The sequence below is a fragment of the Apodemus sylvaticus genome, chromosome 13 (assembly GCF_947179515.1).
Source record: "Apodemus sylvaticus chromosome 13, mApoSyl1.1, whole genome shotgun sequence".
Taxonomy (NCBI): domain Eukaryota; kingdom Metazoa; phylum Chordata; class Mammalia; order Rodentia; family Muridae; genus Apodemus; species Apodemus sylvaticus.
The window spans coordinates 83,710,305-83,735,878 of NC_067484.1; the positions used below are offsets into that span (position 1 = coordinate 83,710,305).

General features: G+C 40.2%; 1 protein-coding gene across 1 annotated transcript in view; it reads left to right on the forward strand.

Moving 5' to 3' along the window:
- The window catches only part of Ccdc178 (coiled-coil domain containing 178), a 378,492-nt gene that overhangs the window by 114,871 nt on the left and 238,047 nt on the right, over positions 1-25,574 (forward strand). Inside the window, exons 14-18 of the mRNA XM_052155657.1 lie at positions 14,676-14,738; positions 16,355-16,516; positions 18,999-19,112; positions 20,682-20,827; positions 21,841-22,000. Of these exons, the coding sequence (XP_052011617.1) occupies positions 14,676-14,738; positions 16,355-16,516; positions 18,999-19,112; positions 20,682-20,827; positions 21,841-22,000 (645 nt within the window). The remainder of the gene's footprint in view (positions 1-14,675; positions 14,739-16,354; positions 16,517-18,998; positions 19,113-20,681; positions 20,828-21,840; positions 22,001-25,574) is intronic.

Genomic DNA, 25,574 nt, shown 5'->3' on the forward strand with positions numbered 1-25,574 from the left:
GAGACAGGTGCGTTCCTGGAGTCCATTGGCCAGCCAGCCATTCTATCCAAGTTGATGAACTGACTTCAGGTCCTGGGAGAGACCTTATCTCAAAAAAATAAATTAATAGGGTTATTTGGCTCTCTGGAGTCTACCTTCTTGAGTTCTTTGTATATACTGGATATTAGCCCCCGGTCAGATGTAGGGTTGGTGAAGATCTTTTCCCAATTTGTTGGTTGCCATTTTGCCCGATTGACAGTGTCCTTTGCCTTACAGAATCTTTGTAATTTGATGAGGTACCATTTGTCAATTCTTGATCTTAGAGCATAAGCTCTAAGGGTGTTCTGTTCAGGAACTTTTCCCCTGTGCCCATTTCCTCAAGGGTCTCCCCCAGTTTCTTTTCTATTAGTTTCAGTGTGTCTGGTTTTATGTGGAGGTCCTTGATCTACTTGGAGTTGAGCTTAGTACAAGAAATGTTCAACATCATCAATCATTAGGGAAATGCAAATGAAAACAACCCTGAGATTTCACCTCACACCAGTCAGAATGGCTAAGGTTAAAAACTCAGCAGACAGCTCATGTTGGCAAGGATGTGGAGAAAGAGGAACACTCTTCTACTGCTGGTGGGATTGCAAGCTGGTACAACCACTCTGGAAATCAGTCTGGTGGTTCCTTAGAAAACTGGGCATCACACTTCCAGAGGACCCTGCTATATCACTCCTGGTCATATACCCAGAGGATTCCCCAGCATGTAATAAGGACACATACTCCATTATGTTCATAGCAGCCTTATTTATAATAGCCAGAAGCTGGAAAGAACCCAGATGTCTCTCAATGGAGGAATGGATACAGAAAATGTGGTATATTTATACATTGGAATACTACTCAGCAATTAAAAACAATGAATTCATGAAAATTTTAGGCAAATGATTGGAACTGGAAAATATCATCCTAAGTGAGGTAACCCAATCACAAAAGAATACACATGGAATGCAGACACTGATAAGTGGATATTAGAAGCTCTGAATACTCAAAACACAATTAATTTGGAAATCACAAATGATTTCCAAGAAGAAGGAAGGAGAGGTTCCTGGTCCAGGAAAGGCTTGATGCAGCATTGTAGGGGATTACCAGGACAAAGAAATGGGAGGGGGTGATTGGGGAATGGGTGGAGGGAAGAGGGATTATGGGGATTTATGGGGAGGGGGGAACCAGAAAAGGGGATATCATTTGGAATATAAACAAAGAATATAGAAAATTAAAAAAAATTAAAATAAAGGTGAAGTGATTGAGAAAAGGCACTCAGAAACTACCACTTGTCTCCACAGGAAGGCGCACCACACAGATATGGACACCCGCCTACACCGTTTGGCACACACCACAAAAGAAAAGCATTATTTCAACCATATGGCTTAGATGTGCGTGTAGGAATAGGAAGGGTGTTTGATGTCTAACCGGGGCCTCATGCATACTACACAAGTGCCCTACCAAGTGAGGCATGTACTAAGCTCTATTATTACTTTTTTTCTTAAACTGTATCTAACATATAAGAAGAAAAATCATATCTCTCCAAAGGAAGAGGGTTCAGTGCCATTAACTGTTCAGCATTTTATCTACCTTTTGCTGAGGACAGCTGTAACCTTCCAGAACCAGGAAGGTAGAACTTGGATGAGTTTTCTCGTGTATACATAGCTTGTTTGTTAGCTAGGGAGGATTCTAAGACACTCCCTTAGAGCTTCTATAACACACAGTAGCGTGTGCCTCATCAGGCCTGCAAGTTAGTACTGGGAACCTTCTGGGCGGCAGTGCTACAGAATCCAATGCTCACCGGACATTTCTCACATCCTTCCTATCTGAACAAAAGCCCATTCATGGACACCTCCTGCATGTGTTACAGTGTCAGCCTGTGTTTCTGACCTGGAGAACACACAAACAAGATGCTGTGCACCACACAACTGAATGTCTGCACTGCATCCTGAGTGTGGCCTTGATCGTGCTGGAAATCACCCTATCACTGAATTACATTCCCCACCATGTTTTTCTTGTAAGTGTGCTTCAAGATGTATTGCTATGATGTGCTGAAATGAACGCAGAATCTCTGCTATCCAGAATATGATTACAACCATGTCACTTTTGGGTTATTTCTGAGAAATGGTCTAGTTAACTATAGAGGTAGAATTTCTTGTAAGTTAATGCATTGGTAAAATGCCATGCGTATTTTAGGCAGTAAATCATGAATAATCAAAGGTAACCAAACAACTCCCAGAAATTCCCAGCTACATAAGATGATATGTCCCAAGTTTTCCAAACTTTAGTATCAATAACCGACCTATTCAGGAAAGAAGTGCCTTCTGAGACAGTAGGGTGTGATTCACAAGTTACTAGAACATGAGACAGGAAGTAGGTAATCCATCTTCAGTCACGATGGTGAATGATCCAGTGTAAACATCCAAACTTGTACCTGAGTTGCCTGCCCATGAGTCACCCAGTAGCCATAACAACAACAAATCAAGTGTTCTAACACTGCAGTGCCATTTATCGAAAACTGGTTTTTCTCATATGTGACATTTAGAAAGTAATTTCCTCTTTTCCATAAAAATATTGTGAGAAGAAAAGATAACTTTTATTATTTACCCAAATGGACAGTTTTTCAACTGTTCCAGCAAATGGTTATTGTTTTTAATGTGTTGTTTACACTCTAAATATTTATTCCATTTGTAAGCAAAAAGACCCAAGAGTTAAATATCTGCATCATTAAATATTTTTTTCAACCTGAACAGCAAAGGTGACGCCCACACAACAGAATGTTCTTTACATTTCTCCCTGTTTCTTTTTACAAAACCTCACAAATCAGGCTCCAACTTAGATATACAGTATTCCATATTATCTACACAGAGGTTAAATACCAATATTGCTATATGTTCAGCTGAGACCCGAGAACCTCAGACAAATAAACTTTAAGGACATTCTCAATACTGTATTTAGGGAGAGCCATCACCAGACTTTATGCTGAGGTCATGCCCACCTTGATGCATCCTGACCCAGTGCAGTCAGAGGCAGCTCTGTCTTTGGTTTTAGTTTAGTTTGGTTTGGTTTGGTTTCCTTTCGTTGTTTACATAAATCTCGAGTTGATTTCAGACCTTACATTCTTCTTAGCGCCTACATAACACTGTTCGGTAAATGGAGGCTGACTTTCTGATTCTAAACTGAGTTTTGTTTATGCTGAGTATTTTGTTCCCCTTTCTGTTTGGATGCAGCTTTGAGACAAACACTACACGAGTCAACTTGTGCTTTTCAGTGGTCTTTACTCTGGATCAGCAGTTTCTAACAGTATCACAGCTCTCTGCTGCCACCTTCTGGTTTCTGGCTGCTAAAACCAGGCAGCAAGCCGTTCCATGGTGAACTATTGCCTTCCGCCCAGAGGCTGCCATTTCTTTTGAAACCGAGTCTCCTTATATGCTCTTTGAAGTGATCTTTGGATCTCCATATTTCTTTTTTTCCAAAATCAGAATCAAACAGTTGTGACAGAGGCCTTATGGTCTGCTCAGCTCTAAAATATTTACTCTCTCACCCTTTATTAGAAGTTTCTCTGGCCCCCTCCTCTGAAGAACTCCATAATTTCAAAAGCAGGTTCTGTCACTGCCTGAAGTCTTGGGTGAAAAGGACCTGTAGAGGTGACACACAGACAGGGCTGCTTTTGCACAACAGAGGCCTCACTGCACTGTGCTAGTGTCTTTGTGGACACTTTGGTTAACTTTGGCTGAACCCAAGGGCAGTAAAATGTAGATTATGGACAAAGAATCACAAAAAGACCCCGGCTCCTTGAAAGAAGGATAAAAATACCAATTGCTCATAGGAGGTAGTGGGTAGAGGCCCTTGCCAAGACCTTGTATGTCTCTCCACTGCCCTCTGCTGAGAAAGCTGTTACTTTTCTCCAGATGCCAAAGGGCCCAGGGCCCAGCAACACTTCCTAAATCCGAGTTCAAAGCAGTGGATTCTGGCTACAGATAAAAGACTTGCAAATGTTTTGGTTCGTTTGATTGATTGTGCAACAAGGACTGCAAAGTGCCCTTATGTATAAAACTCCAAGCTTTTCCTAATTGTGGTCTTCAACAAACCTAATTGTGGATACAACAAACATTGAAAAAGAAGTGGGTGGGAGGGGCCAGCTGCGGCAGATAGTTAAGAGTGTTTGCTGCTCTTCCAGAGGATCAGGGTTCCGGTCCCAGAACCCACTCTGGGGACTCAACAGTGTCTGTAACTGGAGCTCCACAGCACCTCTTCCACCCTCTCCAGGCCCTGAACACACAAGTGCAGACACATGTTCACACAAATAACTACAATAATGGTGACCTTTCATTCCACGCACATTTTAAAGATGGACACCATGCTCTTGACAGGATTCCTCTTGATGTAGATTTACTTTTTGCTCAATTCAGATGAGACGACATGCAGGGAAATGTGACATCATCATCATAACAGTGTGTCAACTAAGCATATCAAAATGACAGAATTCTTGATCTTAGAGCATAAGCTATTGGTGTTCTGTTCAGGAACTTTCCACCTGTGCCCATGTCCTCAAGGGTCTTCCCCAGTTTCTTTTCTATTAGCTTCAGTGTGTCTGGCTTTATGTGGAGGTCCTTGATCCACTTGGAGTTGAGCTAAGTACAGGGAGATAAGAATGGACCAATTCGCATTCTTCTGCATGCTGACCTCCAATTGAAGCAGCACCATTTGTTGAAAAGGCTATGTTTTTCTCCACTGGATGTTTTCCACTCCTTTGTCGAAGATCAAGTGACCATAGGTGTGTGGATTCATTTCTGGGTCTTCAATCCTCATCTATTGATCCACCTGCCTGTCATTATACCAATACCATGCAGTTTTAACACTATTGCTCTGTAGTATTGCTTGAGGTCCAGAGTGCCGATTCCCCTAGAAGTTCATTTACTGTTGAGAATAGTTTTAGCTATCCTGAGTTTTTTGTTATTCCAGATGAATTTGAGAATTGCTCTTTTTAACTCTATGAAGAATTGAGTTGGGATTTTGATGGAGATTGCATTGAATCTGTATATTGCTTTTGGGAAGATGTTCATTTTTGCTATATTAATCCTGCCAATCTAAGAGCATGGAAGATTTTTTCATTTTCTGAGGTCTTCTTCAATTTCTGTCTTCAGAGAACTGAAGTTCTTGTCATACAGACCTTTCATTTGTTTGGTTAGAGTCACACCAAGATTTTTATATTGTTTGTGTCTTTTGTGAAGGGTGCCATTTCCCTAATTGCTTTCTCAGCCTGCTTAACCTTTGAGTATAGGATACTTGATTTGCTTGAGTTGATTTTATAACCTGCCACTTTGCTGAAGTTGTTTATCAGCTGTAGAAGTTCTCTAGTGGAGTTTTTTGGGTCACTTAGGTAGACTATCATATCATCTGCAAATAGTGATAGTTTGACTTCTTCCTTTCCAATTTGTATCCCTTTGACCTCCTTATGTTGTCTAATTGCTCTACGTAGTACCTTAAGTACAATATTGAAAAGATAAGGAGAGAGGGGGCAGCCTTGTCTAGTCCCTGATTTTAGTGGGATTGCTTCAAGTTTCTCTCCATTAGTTTGATGTTGGCAACCGGTTTCCTGTATATTGCTTTTACTATGTTTGGGTATGGGCCTTACATTCCTGTTCTTTTCAAGACTTTTAGCATGAAAGGATGCTGAATTTGGTCAAATGCTTTTCAACATCTAATGGAATGACCATGTGTTTTTTTTTTTCTTTGAGTTTGTTTATGTAAGTGGATTGCATTGATGGATTTCTGTATATTGAACCATCCCTGCATCCCTGGGATGAAGCCTACTTGATCATGGTGAATGATTGTTTTGATGTGTTCTTGGATTTGGTTGGCCAGAATTTTATTTAGTATTTTTGCATTGATGTTCATAAGGGAAATTGGTCTGAAGTTCTCTTTCTTTGTTTGATCTTTGTGTGGTTTTGGTATCAGCGTAATTGTGGTTTCGTAGAACTAGTTGGGTAGTGTTCCTTCTGTTTCTATTTTGAAGAGTATTGGTGTTAGATATTCTTTGAAGGTCTGATAGAATTCTGCATTAAAATCATATGGTTGTGTGCTTTTTTTGGTTGGAAGACTTTCTATGACCCCTTCTATTTCTTTATGGGTTATGGGACTGTTTAGATGATCTATTTGATCTTGATTTAATTTTGATATTTGGTATCTGTCTAAGAAATTGTCCATTTCCTCCAGATTCTCCAGTTGTGTTGAGTATAGGCTTTTGTAGTAGGATCTGATTATTTTTTTAATTTTCTCGTTTCTGTTGTTATATCTCACTTTTCATTTCTAATTTTGTTAATTTGGATACTGTCTCTTTGCCCTTTGGTTAGTCTGGCTAAGGGTTTATCTATCTTGTTGATTTTCTCAAAAAACCAGCTCCTGGTTTTGTTGATTCTTTGTATGGTTCTCTTTGTTTCCACTTGATTGATTTCAGCCCTGAGTTTGATGATTTCCTGTCTTCTACTCCTCCTGGGTGAATTAGCTTCTTTTTGTTCCAGAGCTTTCAAGTGTGCCATTAATCTGCTAGTGTGTGCTCTCTCCAGTTTCTTTTTGGAGGCACTCAGGACTATGAGTTTTTATCTTAGCACTGATTTCATTGTGTCCCAAAGATCTGAGTATGTTGTGCCTTCATTTTCATTAAATTCTAAAACGTCTTTGATTTCTTTCTTTATTTCTTCTTTGGCCAAGGTATCATTGAGTAGAGTATTGTTCAGCCTCCATGTGTATGTGGGCTTTCTGGTTTGTTTGTTGTTGTTGCTATTGATCTCTATTGATCTCAGTACTCCATAGTGATCTGATAGGAGGCATGGTATTAGTTCGATCTTCTTATATTTGTTGAGGTTTGTCTTGTGACCAATTATATGGTCGATTTTGGAGAAGGTACCATGAGTTTCTGTAAGGCAAAGGACACCATCAAAAAGAAAATTTGGCAACTAACAAACTGAGTAAAGATCTTCACCAACCCTACATCCGACAGAGGTCTAATATCCAATAAATACAAAGACCTCAAGAAGTTAGACCCCAGAAAACCAAATAACCCTATTAAAAAATGGGGTATAGAGCTAAACAGAGAATTTTCACCTGAAAAACTTTGGATGGCTGAGCACCTTAAGAAGTGCTCAACATCATTAGTCATTAGGGAAATGCAAATCAAAACAACCCTAAGATTTCACCTCATACCAGTCAGAATTGCTTAGATTAAAAACTCAGGAGACAGTAGGTGTTGGCAAGGATGTGGAGAAAGAGGAACACTGTTTCACTTTTGGTGGGATTGCAAGCTGGTACAACCACTCTGGAAATCAGTCTGGTGGTTCCTCAGAAAACTAGACACGTCACTTCCGGAGAACCCTGTTATACCATTCCTGGGCATTTACCCAGAGGATTCCCTAGCATGTAATAAGGTTACATGCTCCACTGTGTTTATAGCAGCCCTATTTATAATAGCCAGAATCTGGAAAGAACCCAGATGTCCCTCAACGGAAGAATGGATACAAAAAATGTGGTATATATACACAATGGAGTACTATTCAGCCATTAGAAACAATGAATTCGTTAAATTCTTACACAAATGGATGGAGCTGGAGAACATCATGCTAAGTGAAGTAACCCAGTTTCAAAAGAACACTCATGGTATGCACTCACTGATAAGCGGATATTAGCCTAGAAGTTTGGAATACCCAAGACACAATCCACATATCAAATGATGCCCAAGAAGAAGGAAGGAGTGTCCCCTGGTTCTGGAAAGGCTCAGTGCAGCAGTGTAGGGAAACACCAGAACAAGGAAGTGGGAACGGATGGATGGGGGAATAGGGGGAGGGAAGAGGGCTTTATGGGACTTTTGGGGAGGGGTGATCCAGGAAAGGGGAAATCATTTGAAATGTAAATAAAGAATATATCAAATAAAATAATGACACAACAAACATTATTTTTCTGAGCAATACTGGTATTATGTCGGATCATTTGGCTGCAGTTAGGCCAATGCTAATCCAAACCCACCCTCTTAGGCATAGGTAATCAATTGGGTATTTTGAGATGATATGCTACTTTTGTTTCCCAGCAGACATTTGCTCAAAGGTCTTAGCATCCTGTAGCTCATCCTAGCAAAATGTGTTATTGAGCGGTTCTGGCTGAGCAGTTTCTGGGCTCTCTTTTGCTTCCCAGTAACCTGGCAATTTGAAGAACTCTGGGCCTGAGCATGGGCTAGCTTAGAAGCACCTTTCTTGTAGAAGAAAGGTGGTTTGCTCTGGATCCACAGTATCTCCTTATTTACAACATCAATAAAACATGACCACCAAGGCTAGCCTGTCTTCCTCCTGTATCCCTGCTTCCCCCACATCTAAGGAAAAAAATACCTTGCCAAGCCTGATCCCTCAACACATGTTCAAATTGCTGATTACAAATGAAAGTCTATATGGTTATAACATTTTAATGGACTCCGAGTGTCTCATGATGTAATAAATTCTAAAACTATGATTTTTTTTTTTTTTTTTAGTTTTAAAGAAAATAAGACAGATGGAATCCCCAACATAGACCAAAAAAAGTAGCTTGCTTGTTATTTATAAACTCGTTTGTTTTAATAAGTTATCCTTTTGGGAAATACTGTTGCAGGCACAGTGATAACAGCTAGGGTGACTCAAGGAAACCAGTGCTCAATGCTCCAGAGAGCATTCGAATGGCCTTGTGCTCATACTCACTTGAAGACAAGAACTGCAGGACCTTGCCAGCTTCAGTCTCCTCAGCTTCGAAAGTATATAATAGGAGCTACTATATTTTAGATTTGGAATGTTCGTGCATGGTCCCCGTGGCAAAAGCTTGGTCTCCAGCATGGTGTTTATGGGCTGGAAGGAACACCAAGAGACAGGGCTTAGCAGATCTTTGTGTCGTTTGAGGGTGTATGTCTAAGGGGAATGTGGGAGGCTGCTTTCTCCACCCTTTCTTAATTGGCTTTCTGCCCATGGAGTATGTGCTTTGGTAAAAACCATAAAGCTCCTACTTGTCCTTGGCCCAAAAGCAAGGGCTGGGGTATAGCTATAACTAGAGCCTCTGAGTCCATGAACAAAACAGAGCCCTCTCCTCCTCATAATTGACCATTGTAAGTGTATATTAAGATAGATGGACTAGCCATTGATACCTCCCTAAGGAGCTATGGAGATAAATGTACACACACACACACACACACACACACACACACACACGACCATCTACAATGGACCACATCAACTGTAGTGGGCCTCTAGCCTCTTCTTAATTTACACCAGTGGGTCTTAACCTGTGGGTTGTGACTCCTTTAGGGACTGAATGACCCTTTCCCAGGGGTTGCATATCAGACACACTGTACATCAGATGTTTACATTATGATTAATAACAGGAGCAAAATTGTTACAAGGTAACAATGAAAATTTTGTGGGTGGGAGAGCACCACAACTTGAGCAACCGTGTTAAAGGGTCTCAGCGTTAGGAAGGTTCAGAACCACTGCTCTACACAGTTCTAATATGCACCAATTTCCATGGACTTCCAGCCATATAATTGAGCCAAGACTCTTGAATCCGTAAAGCATGTGTAAAATCAGCACGTGTACTCCAAAGTGGTGTCCAATAAATGTTAAAACTACAAAGTGTTTCACAACGACTGGAGTCTGTCATGCCCAAGCTCCTGTCTTTGAGCCTTTCCAGAAATGGGGCAATAGAGTTTGAGGAAGCAGCTTACGTGCTTGGCCTTGTGTTAATTCAATGTCCTAGTAATCTGTGCTCATTTCCTCCTGGGTTTGTCCTCAGCAACTGATGATTCCATTTCAGAGGCCACTATGGAGTTACTATCAGACTGACATGTCTTCACTCCAAGTCTCACCTCAAATATAGACTCCTGAGCCATACTGTACTGAGACAGATTACTTCCAAGACAGCCTGGTAAAACTGGTCCCTCCTGGGCATATACCCAGAGGATTCCCTAGCATGTAATACGGACACATGTTCCACTATGTTCATAGCAGCCCTATTTATAATAGCCAGAAGCTGGAAAGAGCCCAGATGTCCCTCAACAGAGGAATGGATACAGAAAATGTGGTATATATACACAACGGAGTACTATTCAGCCATTAGAAACAATGAATTCATGAAATTCTTACACAAATGGATGGAACTGGAGAACATCATACTAAGTGAGGTAACCCAGTCTCAAAAGAACACTCATGGCATTCATTGGTACCAGCGTAGTGGGGTATTCCTGTGACAACCTGACCATGTTTTGGGGAGGACTGTGGAAGGACTTTGGAACTTTGAGCTAGAAAAGCCATTAGAATACTAAGAGCTCGGTGGAAAGTTCTGTAGGAGCTTGGAAGATAATGTTAAGAACAGTGTAAAAGATGGAGGCCTGGCTTGTGAAATTTCAGAGGGAAGATTAAAGACTCTTAAAGTGGCCATGTTTTGATTGTGACGATTCTGTGGTTTTTGGTTAGCTGGGGCTGAAGAATCAGCTGTAAGTAACAAGATACCAGAACCACTAAAGCAAACCTTTGTGTTACTGGGACTATTGATGCTGGTTAGCTGGAGCTAAGAAATTAGCAGTGATTAAGAAGAGACCAGCATCACTGAGATGAAATCTTCTTGGAAGTGTTTTCTGAGAGCACAGAGAGTGTGTTCCAGAGATAGCCACAGTTGTATTTTGTGCTGTGGCTAGACTTGGTACTGTGTAAGAGTCACCCAGATGGTACTGGTTTTGAAGGCATGAAGTGGTCATGAAGAGCAGCTGATGCTCTTGGCACAGTGAGAGGCCATGGAAGGCCATTGGTGAAGGTGCAGCCTCAGTTGCAATTGATGGCCCAGGACTTGAAGGGGTCACGCACAGAAGCAGAAGCTTGTCACCCTGATGAGAGCCTATGAGAGGCTATTGGTGAAGCCTAATTACAGTGGAAGATAGCAGCGTTTTGGAGATGCCAGTACCATGCGATGACCACCAAGAACAGCAGCAGCAGTGGAGTACAGGCAGCTGGATCCTATAAGACAAGCTGTGTGCTACAAAGGGCAGAGCTGGAGAAGTGATCCAAGCCCTTGGAGGAGCCCGGAAGATTGTGAGTTGGATCCCAGACATTGAACCATTGGAGTCTGAGTTTTGCTTTTGGTTGTGACTATACCCTGATGTTTCCCTCTTGAAGGAAGAAAGTATTTTAGTGGAGCCCACATTTAAAAGACTTTGAAATTTTAAAAGACTTTGAATTTTAAAAATATTGGACATTTTAAGGTGATTGAACTTTTAATGTGTAAAGACTGTGGGACTTTTAAAGTAATTTAGATCTTGGCGATGAATAAGAAAGTAAGGGTTGAGGCTTAATAGTGATGTGTTTGTGTGTCAAGTTGACAAGGGGTCAATTGTACTGGCTAGTTTTGTGTGTCAACTTGACACAGACTGGAGTTATCACAAAGAAAGGAGCTTCAGTTGGGGAAGTGCTTCCATGAGATCCAGCTGTGGGGCATTTTCTCAATTAGTGATCAAGTGGGGAGGGCCCCTTGTGGGTGGTACCATCTTTGGGCTGGTTCTCTTGGTTTCTATAAAAGAGCAGGCTGAGCAAGCCAGGGGAAGCAAGCCAGTAAGAAACATCCCTCCATGGCCTCTGTATCAGCTCCTGCTTCCTGACCTGCTTGAGTTCCAGTCCTGACTTCCTTTAGTGATGAACTGCAATATGGAAGTGTAAGCTCAATAAACCCTTTCCTCCCCAACTTGCTTCTTGGTCATGATGTTTGTGCAGGAATAGAAACCCTGACTAAGACAGTATGCACGCAGTGATAAGTGGATATTAGCCTAGAAGCTTGGAATACCCAAGACACAATCCACGTATCAAATGGTGCCCAAGAAGAAGGAAGGAGTGGCCCCCAGTCCTGGAAAAGCTCAGTGCAGCAGTGTAGTGGAATACCAGAACAGGGAAGTGGGAAGGGTTAGATTGGGGAACAAGAGGAGGGAAGAGGGCTTATGGGACGTTTGGGGAGGGGGGGATCCAGGAAAGGGAAAATCATTTGAAATGTAAATAAAGAATATATCAAATAATACAAAAAAAAAGGAGACGGACACAAGAAAATTGGTGGCTCTCTATGAAACTGCCTATTGCTTTGTAGGGCTTTAAGAATCTAGAAATCATTAGCAGGCCAAACCATCAGGATCAAGGCCCTTAGAATCATCAGGCTGTGTTGCACTCCAAGTCAGCTAGCCAGGGCAAAGCTCTCAGACAAGAGAGCTGCCAGCTTTATATTTTTAACCTATTTAATTATCTGTCCCAGTTTTCTAATATGAAAAGAAAACAGATTATAGTGGCTATTTTACATATTTAGTGATGAAGTTAGGGTAAGATGGTCACACAAAGTAGGCACATTCCTATTTTAGTCTTCTCTAGCCATAGCTCAAGTGAGGCTTGCCTGTTGAGTGCACCATTTTTGTCTAGTACATTGGGTAGAACTGCATAGATTCCTCTCCTTGCTTAAAGTTATTCTCCTTCCTTGTACAACTTAGACCTGGAACTCATACTCAGAATGTCCCTTTTTGGAACTTTAGTCCAACTTGGGACAAATTTGAAGGTTCAGGCTTGCTTGCTGTTTCTATATGGTATTGACTAAGAAGGTTGAAGGAACTATATAACATGTTTCTGTCTGTCTGTCTGTCTCTGTCTTTCTGTCTTTCTCTCTTTCTCTGCTCACACAAGTGTGTGAGTGTATTGTGTGTGTGTGTGTGTGTGTGTGTGTGTGTGTAATCTTGCTTTCCTTTTGTGTTCTTACAGTTTGGTGTACACAATTTCTCAGTGTCCCACATGCTGATATGCAGCCCACAGTCAATCTTCAGGGACACATCCTGGGACTATAAGCTGTCAAGAGGAGGCACCCTATTCGTCTGTTATACTTTATAGCCTGACCTCTGGTCACTGGAGGCCTATCTTGTCCTCTAGGGTATTTTGTTTCCTCTAGGGTATTTTGAAGGACAGTGGCTTCAGGAGGAAATATCCAACCTCTAGGCTATTGTGAAGGAACCTGAAGTCTAGTTGTTTTTCTGTAAGACATATGGTGGCTGAAGCCTTCTTACAGTTTGGGTAAAGTGTGACTTTACTGCCCAGTCAGAACTAGAGGCTTTCCCTCATGGAGACAAGTCTGGATAAATAGAGGTTGGAAGAAGCAAGACAGAAATATTGGGAAATCCCTTTTAGGCTCTGGAAAGGAACTTGCGGGTCTGTGGATTCCTCTGTTGGAAATAGAGTTATAATGATTTCAAATTATTTAACTTGATGTAGAATCGCCTGGGCAGAGTCTTGAGGAGAGATTGGTTGTCTCCATCAGGTTGGCCTCTGAGCCTGTCTGTGGAGGAGTAACTTGATTGAGTTAAATGAGGTAGGAAGACCTGCCCACTCATGGCTCACTTCCTGAACCATGTGAGCAGGCAGGCAAGTGAGCTGTGCTCTAGTGCGATACATTAATTCATTGTTCTTTACTCTTGACTGTCAAGGTAGTATGACCAGCTGCTCGAGTTTTTACCACCTTGACTCCCCACCAATGGTGGACTCTAACTTTGAATTGTGAACCAAATAAATCCTTTGTCCTTTAGGACACGTTTCTCACAACAAAGGGAAGTGAAATTGAAGCAATTTTTTGTTAGCTAGTTGCTTTTTTTTTTTTATATTTCAATCAAAACCACCATGCTTTAAATAACTTCATAATTTTTCATGAATACAAGGTAACAAGCAACAAATACTGGAAACTGCCATGAAGCATTAATGACATGAAACCTGGATTCAAAGGATGTGGGCATAGGCACTAGCCCTACCAACTCTATAGGAATTCTCTGCTGCTTGGAATCTTAATTCTCATTGCTGTCTGGGCAAAGGAACTGCTGGAAGATGAACCTGTGTGATTGCTTCTCCTTATTGCATCTATAGACCAGATATAGCTATGGGGTCAGCAGTGAAGTGGGGAAATCATAAATGGTTAAGAACCTATGATTCCTCTTTGCAAACTTGAGTGTCTCTTTTCAATCTTGAGAGCAGCCTGAAGGTAGACCAATTCAACTCTCAGATATTGGATGCCAGCGTAATCACAAGGCAGATAGACCTACAGAATGACTTCTGATGCTGGTCTATGTCATTTCAAAGCCAGACTGAATAATTAAGATCGTTATCCAGGGGACAAAGGAAAGATGTTTTCTATCCCTTTTGACTAATTCTCAAAGAATGTATTTTTCTTGAAAAATTAAGTAATTTCTCTAGTCAATTGAAGGTTATAATAACACTGTGCATGTATCACACATGATTATATCTATTTTGCTTTCAACATTCATTGTATTTATGCTGGAAAGTAATACTAAAAGGAATCCATTTTTCTGCAAGAAAAGGAGCCAAAGATAATCTAGTTTTTACTCTTTGACATTTTTTTTTCGGGTTGAGACTATAAGATATAGCCTGGATGAAACTAAATCTTGCTGTTTCCTGTATATCAATTAAATGCTTTGTCTCAAATAATATTAGTATCTTTAAAAATAGTTAACATGCAAATATAATGACCAACTTGCTGTTTATTCTTATACAAAGAAGCTGTATCTTGTAACTGCAGTTACAACTTTTATTTTTAAATATTCTGAGATTAAAGTCTTCATTTGACAACTTTTTGACATCCAGGGTAGAGAAGAGTTCCTGAAGAAGCTCATAAGAGGTGACATAGCTGCAGGGATTGAGATTCAGGTAATACTAATTTGGCTTCTGTTTTCTTCTTCCTTTAATTTGCATTTTACTTAGCATTTTAAATTTGCCTGTAATGAGGCATCTTTTGTCACTGCTTGGTTTGCAAGCCAGCACTTTTCTCTCCTTAGCTGATGACAGTTGGCCTCTGTGTACAACTAGAGTGTCTGATCATGCATAAAGAAACTGACCTCCTATGCACATATCTCATTTTGTGGCTTAATGGGAATTTCTGCCAGTCTAGTGAAAGGGCAGTAGACTCTTATTCCAAACTGTCTAGCTCCTTAGTTTGCTTTCTGATGATGTTACATTTTCTTTACTTTTAGTGTCTCACACTGGAATCTCTTTATTTAACCCTGAAAAAAAAATGTGCTATGATATTTCTATAGAGTCTTTGAATGGAAGTTTGGTAACTAGCCAATCCAAGTTGCATTTTTCAATTTCTTTTATCCTTTGGATCCAAGCTTTGATATTCTAATCTGTCCCAGAACGCTTCCCTTCAGAAACATATATATATATGTTTATACATAAATATATAAACACACACACACACACACACACACACACACACACACACACGAAGCTGGGATTGTTAAAATAGGAAAATTAAACTCACAAGACAAAAGAGACCATATTCACGTGATGTTGTAGAAAACATTTAATCTCAATCTCAATGGGCCATTTTTACCCTGCCTTTGGTTACTCAGATTCCAGATAAAAGCCGTAAAACTTTTATATTTATAAAAACCCTTAGTCAGCACTAGTGCTGGGTAGATAGCTGCCCTCTAAGGTATTAAAATCTAATTCCCTATCAGTAATCCCAAGTTATACATTGCAGTAATCCTTGTGGGCAGCTCTTAACTCCGATTGATAAGCCCTCGTGGCCATGTTTTCAAGATTAATACCCCATGCTGTCTTGTCTTCTCCTCTGTCTTCTCTCTTTCATTATGGTCCCTGCCTTAGACCCCAACTCTTCTAGGAACCAAATCTTTGCCTGCCTTTCTTCTGCCCAGCTATAGGCTATAGGTATCTTCATTCTCCAATCAGGGATAACTGGGGGGCAGCTTACACAGAGTCACTTGGGTCTGCTTGCAGATTCTCTCATCCCTGATCCAACCAGACCTGGGGGGGGGGGGAGGGGGATCAGCATTAGCATTATAATACATAGCAGAAAAACCAAACCTCAACAATGTGCTGTGAGATCCTCTGCATCCTTAATCTAACTCTATAAAGGGGGATTTCTTGTGTAGTTTTTTTAGATAGATATTTCCTCAATATTTTCATAGTCAGCTGAGTCATTTCTGTCTAATATTTTCTTATAACTTTCTTGCTCGTTGGCCACCTTCATCTTTCAAGTATGTGTTGTTAGCGGGCCCTTGCACTTACCTGTCCCTAACAGGTACTTGAGAATGCTTGGTCTTTCTTGTCCATTTATTTTTTATTCCTCTCTCATTTGTTCACAGCTATGTACTGTTTAAAATTCCATAATCTCACCTCTTGGATTTTTTTTATTGGAGACTGTAGTATTTGATTTTCAAATGATAGCACTGAATCATTCTTAATAAACATGTGTATAATTAACAACAAATGAATGAATGGTTTGCAATCTTGGTTGGCAGAAAAGGCTGTTTTCCATTGAAGAAGCTCAGTTTGCTGAGATGCAAGAGTTTATAAGAAGAAAAGCACTGTATAATTTGGCTTTGTTAGAAGTAGAGGAGCCACTGAAGGAGTTAGAAGCTGAAGCTGTGAAAATCAGGTACATTCACAGACAGCACTCTAATGTAAGTAAACATTTATAATACTCATTACATACAAATTTATTCATCTGAGCATGGGGTCCCAGATGGAGGGTTTGGAGAAGGGACTGAGGGAGCTGAAGGGGTTTATCCCCATGGAGGGATCAACAGTATCAACCCTGGCCAAAGCCCACCCCTCAGAGCTCTCAGGGACTGGACCACCAACCAAAGAGGTGGGACCCATGGCTCCAGCCACATATGTGGCAAAGAATGGCCTTGTTGAATGAACATCAGTGGAAGGAGAGGACCTTGGGTCTGAGGGTGTTCGATGATGTCCTGGAATAGAGGAATGCCAGGGAGGGAAGACTGGAGTGTGTAGGTAGGTGGGGGAGCACCCTTATAGAGGCAGGGGAAGGAGGGATGTGATAAGGGGTTTCTGAAGGGGAGACCTGGAAAAGGGAAAACATTTGAAATGTAAATAAAGAAAATATCCAATAAAAAAGGAAAAAATTCATATCTAATTGTCTACTTTTAGGGATATTTTGGTTACTAAGTAATGTATGTGAAGATATGTACATATAGAAAATTATGGTTTTGTATAGGAAAATCACAAACCCTCCAAGTTACTTTTTCATGATCACACAATTATTAATTCATTTAAGAACTCTCTAGCAAGGCCCACTGTCTACAACTCTATAATCTGTCAAACACAATACTTAGGCCAAACGGTTTTAAAACCAAGTGAACAGTGACTGGCCTGCTGAGATTGCCCAGCACAAAGCATTTGATTTAATCTCCACTGCTTCTTAATGAGATGCTAAAAGATTATGTTGACTTGAATATAAAACATGAGACATTGTGACATTTTACAGGTATGTTTTAGGTGCACAGAAAAGTTAAGACAGCTAGGGTGAAAAATAAAGCAAATGTGGATAAAATATTTTCAAAACTGCAAGTTTCTGTCAGTAACTGATATTACTGGCCCTTCCCAAAGGGGAAAAATCACAAAAACATGTGTGCATGCTGCCATTTATCTTTCAGAGAGCTGGAGGGTGTGGTAAGGGCAATGTATTCTTGTCTTTCTCTGCAGAGATGACACACATAGACTTGGGACAACTTGGCAACATTATTTTTCCTTTGCAAATGATGGTGTAACTTTGGACCTTTGGCTATTAACAATTTTCAAAATGTTTTTGTTTTTAAAATGCAAGTTACAAGGTATTACTCCCGTAAAGATCCAAAAAAAAAAAAAAATCACTGAAGGAAGACCCCAGACTCAGACAGTATGCAAAGATGAAGAACATTTATTCTGCAGAAACAACCAGCATTCAGGGTTCAACTGTTCTTTGAAATGGCAACCCTAGACACACAATTTCCTTTCTTAAAGGAAATTGGGGGAGTTTTGTAGAAGGATTAGGTAATCTAAAATTTCATTGGTGGGTGCTAGGGGTCATAGGGGTTGGCTTCTGATTGGTCTATGTCAGGTAGTCAGCAGTCTATATTCTTCTGTCATGAACGTTTATCCACAGGATGAGATAGGACTGCCCAACACAGATGCCCATCCTGAGATAAGATATTTTCCCATTCTTGTTGTTATTCCCAGGTTGTTCTTTGGGAAGAGGTATTATGAACTTGTTCCTGGATTTTATAGTCTGTTCTTTAAATGAAGATAAATAGTTTTATGTTGTCCTTTCACTGTTAAAAACATTTATCTTGACTTTCAAAGTCTCTCCATGACATATCCAAGAAGGGGTTTCCTTGTATTATAAACTACAGAAAACATGAGCTTAACCAGATTGAACAAATGGAGGCTCCTGAAATGGATCCCGATATACATGACAAACCCATAACCAGTACTAAACCGAGAGGGTTAAGAGGTTTTAATAATGACTTTATCTTACATTGATGGTGGGAGTTTATTAATTATCTCAAATGTCTCAATGTCATTGTCTAATTTGTATTGTATAATAATGAATCCCAGCAATGTTTTATGATTTTTGTTTTCTCTTCATATTCTATTAGTCATGGCTTTATATGTTCTTGGTGTTCACCAATCATCTCTTATTTTATCTTTTAATAGGTAATAAATGAAAAGAACTAGGCATTTAGCACCAAGTCTGGGAATGAATAAGCTTTGGGGCATTTTCTTTTTGATAATGGTTTCTGACAACTTATGTTTAGAGCTTCAGTTATATCTTAAATGGGTAATATATATAAAATATTTAAGATAGTATATATATAATAAATATATATTTATATATTAAATATCAAATATATAAAATATTATTTCTGTCTATGCTCATTCTTTTTTGCTTATTTAGTTGAAACAAATAGACTTGCCATGTCTTAGATATTTCAATTAGAATTTGAGATTTGAGCTGTCTTAACCTAGAACTCACTGGGCTGTGATCCTTTCCTTTCATATGTTAAAACAGACATTGGGATTGTTCAGATAGTTACTGCATATATTTTATCTAAAGCAGTGAACCACAAAAGCTACACAGTGTAAAATCTGAGTGTCTTCTAGATGCTGCATGACATACGCAAACGGAAAGAACGGGTTAAAAGAAAAGTAGACGCAACAAAGAAAAAATTACGTAAACGGAGCAAGAAGAGCCGCAAGGAACTCACAAAAACCGAGGTGAAAAGTTCAGTTTTCGATTTATTATTTCTTACATTACTGAAAATTCATCATATATAATTGTGGAGGGATGCCTTGGGTCTTCAATTGTTTTCTCTAAATGGGCTCTACATACACATATACATACATACACCACCCGCGCCCCCCACACGTGCGTGTGCGCCCTCTCTCTCTCTCTCTCTCTCTCTCTCTCTCTCTCTCTCTCTCTCTCTCTCTCTCTCTCTCTCGCGCACACACACACACACACACACACACACCTTGCATGTGTGTAGCCTCTTTTTCCCACTGATCTCTGTAAGGCATACAATCTCTAGCAGGAAAGCCTTCCAAAGCAACTCAAACTTCAGCACTGGGCTTATGCAAGAATCTGTCACTCTCTTTAATCACATGCGGACCTGTTCAAGGAAGCAATGAAACAAAAGAAAGATGAAAGAGGGGGGGGGAGTGGGGGGATGGCAAGGAGCAAAAGAATGCTGTTGTCCCCCCACAATTCTTCCTTCAGAGCACACTTTGCTGCTGGGGGTTGTTGAAGGACCCAGAGGCCCTTAGCTAGCCCAGTAGGTCAAATCCTGAGAACCCATCCTTGGGACTGGAACAAAGCATTCATGGAGGACAAACTCACTCCTTTCCCCCATGTGAGCACGCAACAGACAGACAACATCTTTGGAGAAAAAAATATAAAAACAAAAAACAAAAAACAAAACCTCGGCAGACACCAAATCTCCTTGCCCTTTATTGTCCAACTTGTCAGCCCAGTTTGCGGGAAGGAGTAAATGTCCGCTGTGTGTAAACTACCAGTTCCCTTTAACCTTACTGTGAGGGACCTACAGTGGAAGGAAAAAGAACAGAGAAGACTGTGAGAGAGGATGGAGTGGAGAAGGGGAGAGGGAGAGGGAGAAAGGAAGGGGGAGGGGAGAGGGGAGGGAGGGGAGGGGAGGGGTAGGGGATTTGGTGGGAAGGAGGGGGAAGGGGAAGGGGAGGACAGGGGGAGGGGACTTGGAGGGAAGGAGGGGAAAGGGGAGGGCGGGGGGAGGGGATTTGGAGGAAAGGGGGGAGAGGAGGGGAGGGGCAGGGGATTTGGAGGGAAGGAAGGGGAAAGGGAACGGGAGGGGAGGAAGAGGGGAGGGAGGGAGAAAGGAGAGGGAGGGGAGGGAGGGAGAAGGGGGGAAAGGGGAGGGAGGGAGAAGGGGGAGGGGAGGGAGAAATGCTGTTTTGTATTGGTCTTTGACATATAAGAGCATCTGTGTTTACTTAGCCACCTGGTCATTTCCAGTGTGTGTGTGTGTGTGTGTGTGTGTGTACATCAGAATATGCGTGTATGTTTTAGGATATGTGGAGTGAGGACAGGCTACTGTCGAAGTCGGGAGGGGGGGAAGACAAAAAGAAAAAGATGTGTTTCTATCCTCTGAGGAAGAACCTTCTGACAGCCAAGAAACACAAGCTTTATCATTGCCCACCTTGCTAAGGAATTACTTCTCTCTTATTGTCTATAGAGGCCACGTAACCATGTTTCTGAATTCCAAAGATTTGAAAATCTAAGTGTTAAAACTTCTTTGGAACTTTCTGCAGGGAAGAGGCTCAATAATTCATCAAGAAATAGAGTCAGCTAAAGGCAAAACAGTTGTCCTCCACGAGAAAAGCAAGGAGCTGAGTAAGGAGATAAAGATAATGAACCTGGAAAGGACAAACTGTGAAGATAAACTTGAAAAGTTGCAGTAAGTTTTATCAAAATAATAATCATATTTAACATGAGATTCATAAAATCAGATTTCCATTTTTAGAATTTATTTTTATGATGGTTCCTAATTTTCCTCAGAATGTTGTCAAATATATGTGACGGTATATGATATTTAATCATTTTTGTTTGTATAATTAGAAGTTGTTATCATTCTTTATTTCTCTCTAAGTTTATTCTTATTTTAATAACTGGGAATGGTTTGCCTTTTCCACCGATGTAAACCTTCTCTCTCTAGTATTAATAATATCTTTGGTAAATTCAACACACTGTTAGTCTGTGTAAGCCATGTTTAATAATTTATGGTAATTATTAAAATAATTAAGTTTTGAGGGAAGAATTTAGAAACATGTCCCTTATCTGTTCACAGCTCCTTTTTTCAGCGCCCTCTTGTGAGCTCACCTCATAAAGGAGGGCTGCTCTCAGCGAAAATGGTCCATGTCTCCTCTGTGGCAGTGCTGGCAGGCTCCACGTGCCCTCATGTGGGACACACTCATGTTCTCCTCCTGTATGCATGTTGGCTCTGTCTCCTGTTAAACATTATGCTTGCATACTTATTAGAGGAATATTGATTTATCACATTATATATCAATTGATATATCTATATACATACACATGTATATGTCATGTGCATGTGTGTGTGTGTGTGAGTATCACAGCACATGGGGATAATAAAAGTGGTCCTTGGGGATAGCTTAATGGATCAAACACCTGATGTGCTTACTGTGCATATCTGACAGCCTAAGCTCAGTTCCCAGTCTAACCACAGGAGAGCCTCTGACTCCACAGCTTTCATTCACATCCATGTACATCCCACAAACTCACACACACATACAAACGTGCATACACCCCCATGCATGCATGCATATACGTGCACACACACATGTGCATACACACGTACACACACATACACACTCATGTGCACACCCTTTAAAGGCTAGTGTTTTTCCTTTTATCACTACCGTGTTCATATATGAAATTCTTTCCCAACAGAGATGAGTTCATGAAGCTGCGATTTGACAGGGAACACGTGCACGGTGTGTATGATCATCTCACGAAAGAGAAACAGTGCTGTGAAGAGAGGATCTTCGATGAGGATAGGAGGTTCAGGAGGATTTTAGACATGAGGCAGAGCACCCTGGAGACCATCAGGGTGAGTCCTACTTGAAAACATTTGAAGATGAAAGAAACATATAGCAGTAGTCAAATAAGCAGCATATACTTAATGTTTTGAGTTGGTGTGGCAGGGGTACTTAGGTTTTAAACGTCATCCTGTGCAATGAACCTGTGACTTTACAGTTTCTTTCCAAAGTAGTTGGCACTTCTTCACCCAGGACATCACACTTTGCATCACACTTTGCAGTGTGCTCTGTTTGCACACTTTACTATTATGCCTTATTCTATTTGCAAGTCTACTGCTGTAAAATGTAAGCTGTGTCCATTCCAGATCTAAATTTATGCTTTCAATAGCGATATTTCATTCAGAATAAATATTATTTGAATGTTACAAGCGACTCATATTGGGTAAGTTAGAATACTTCATATTTGTTCCTTTAAAAATGTGTACGACATTTGAAATCATATGCCAAAACATATGTCCTGCATCTGAATTTTATTAATCAAATTATATAAAGCTATACATATTAAATTTTATTTAGATTATAACTAACTACAGGCATTAGCTCAGAAATTACTGTCCCACTTTACAACTTACAATAGTTTTGATGTATATAATTGCAACTAACTAGTAAAAGTTTAAAAGCCCATTTTAAATCATGTTTGTTGAGTTGAGCAATGTGACAGTCCAGAAAACAAAAATTCTATTTATTAAAATTCATTTTTGCCAAACTACTTAAGATACTTGTAATATTATTTCATAATATACTTTTATCAGCTGTTTTAATCCTACTACTATCCTGTTTTGATAAATGTATTTAAAATTACTTTTCTTACACAAAGGAAAGCAGAATTAATATTTTAAAACTGGCCTAAATGTGCCCCATATGAGTGTTTATGGTGGTTTTGATTCATATTGTGATGAAATTATTATTAAATTAATCATAGTTCCATAAATAGTGATGGTAAGTAACAGTCTTGTACTTGAATACGGCTATTATATAGAAAAGAGGTTGGTTGGGTTTTTTTCTTTATTAAAAAATGAAAATAGTGGGTGCCATCTAGTGGCAATACGCGATAGCTCCTCCCTTGTGAAGAGATTCTGGGATCCCTAGAGGCCAAATATCAGTTGTGTGACCGATTGGGACTGGGACACTGACACTACAACCAACTCTTGCTACAAGACTAAGGTTACTGAGCAGTATTTCTCATCCTGTATGTTGTTGCAACTGTAGATTCACTTCCCTGATTTAATCACATGTTACAGCCCTCCTGGAGTAGCAGCTTAGCACTTCACCAGGACAATAATTAATAAATAGCAAAACAAAACAAAGCAAACAAGACAAACAAAAACAAACAAACAAAAGCAAAACCAGCAAAAGGGTCAGTGGAAGAGACTTGAAAAACATACCCAAACTAACCAGCTGCTAGCTTACAGAGATTTGCCTTTCTTTTCACCCAAAAGCAAATTCTTGCCTTCCCACTCCCAAGTCTCCAAGTGGGAGGCTCTTAGAAGCCTGGTATGGCTCCACATTTTGCTGAGTACTGGTCTTCGTCTTGAACCCTTTGACTGTCTCACAGGTTGGTGCCTGTTTTTGTCAACTAGGCTCCTGTGATCATAATACTTTTTGGAAGACAGCAGCTATTGCTTCCCCCTCTCCGCCATGTCTTGAAAGCTCAGAACTCAGAGGAGCAAGTCCATAAGAGCTAGGGTCATGAACAAATGAATAGAAATGCACAGCCATGCGTGCCTGGATGAATGCTACCTCCTTTGACAAGTTTGCTGGCCACATACAGGGAGGATAGCAGCAAGAAATGGGTGTGCTTTCAAGACTGCATTCACACTGCATATGAATGCATATCAACCTGAGAGTCCAACACTCCTGCTCATTTCCATTCTCTCCTTCTTCTCCTTCCCCCACTCCTGCTCCCTTACGTCCTTCATCATATGTAAAGTGTTGTCAACATCTTCTTCTGCCCTCTTGAAATAGTTAAATCTTCTATTGATTTTTAACTTTGAAGAATTCTTTGGAATACCCCAATTATTAATGCTCACCAAGAACCTGAGTATATGAAGTTGATTCCTTACTGTCTTAGATATATCTGTCCTAATAGCTTGCCACATGTGACCCAAAGCATAGAGTTCATCTGTGTGATGAGAAAATTCAGGGCTCACTGATGACCAGTTCTTCTCATTAGGGACTTTTTTTTAAATGTGGGGTTCACATTAGGGTTTTAATGGCAAACAGTGTGGTGACACAACACACTCCAGTTCCTCCCAGGAAGCATGATGTCATTCCTCTTTAGAAACTGAGTGAATTCGTCAATATCTATGTAAGGCAATCCAAGAAGAGAAACGTTTTATGAAAGGTAAACTTGGTGTTATTGATCTGGACTTTCCCCTTTGGGCAGAAGAATTGATTACAATTATTGATCACTTTTAGATATTGTCTATGCAGGGAGAACTCTATAATATTTTCTGTAGTGTTGACCAACCAAGTAAAAGTTAAATGTGCAAGCAACTAATAAGAGAGTCAGATACTGCACTCTGCCCCATGTTCTTGACAGCCCAGTCTTTCCCCACGCCAAAGCTTCTCTCTTGGTTTTTATAAATTTATTTATTTATTGTGGTTTGTTTGTTATTTCTGGCAGCCATGCTCTGCTCTCTGAAATTTGTGTTATGAGGGAAGAACAATAAACTACCCTAGGAGATCAGGTTCCATGTTGTGTCCATGCACAGACTCTCTCTTGCAATGTCTTCCAAAGTTGATTTTGCTCCTGAACACTGCTCCCTGTCTCCCTGTGTGAGGAGCTAGGGCTTCTCTTGGTTTGAGGACAGAAACATTGGCCAAGTCATCATCTCTTCACCTTTCCTCATGGAAAATGCTTGGCTTCTAACAAAATGGAAAACCTACCTCATTCATCACTCAGGTACCTAAATAGCAACAATTAGACTACTTTAACCTCAGTTTTAACTTCAAAGCAAATTATGACATGCGAGTCAGCTCTATAGTTGCCTACACATTGTTTCCTCATTTTCCAACTGTTTGATAAGTGGTACTATGCTCACAGCACTCCATGATGAGAAATGAAATCCTATGAATTCAAACCTGCACCAGCAGGAAGATGGATGATGTGAAAATAGATATAAGGATCATGACAACACTCAAATGGTGAATTGTGACCCTCATCCAATTGCCAGAAATATTGATGGTTATTTTAAGAAAGAAAATAACCACATAGTCTGTGGTCTCAATAATGGAAAAGTGACATATAATGAATCCATGAAGCAGAGGAATTGACTGGAAATTCCCCTAACACGAATAGTTCTCCTTACTGATACAGAAGCCATTTTAACATATTATGAAAAATTCTTATCATGAGGAACATGACTCACACAATGAATGTCTCCATTACAGGTATTTCTGATATGGTTAAGTTTTAGTTAGCCACACATAATACCATAAATTTGGTGTATTGTTTTCCTAAAATATGTGGCTAATTGGGAAAAGTACTATTTAATTTTAAGGACAGGTGATAAGAAGTTCTGATGTTGTATCAACAAACATGGTAGCTTTATGCAGGCCTAGCCCTGAAATGATCATTAATAC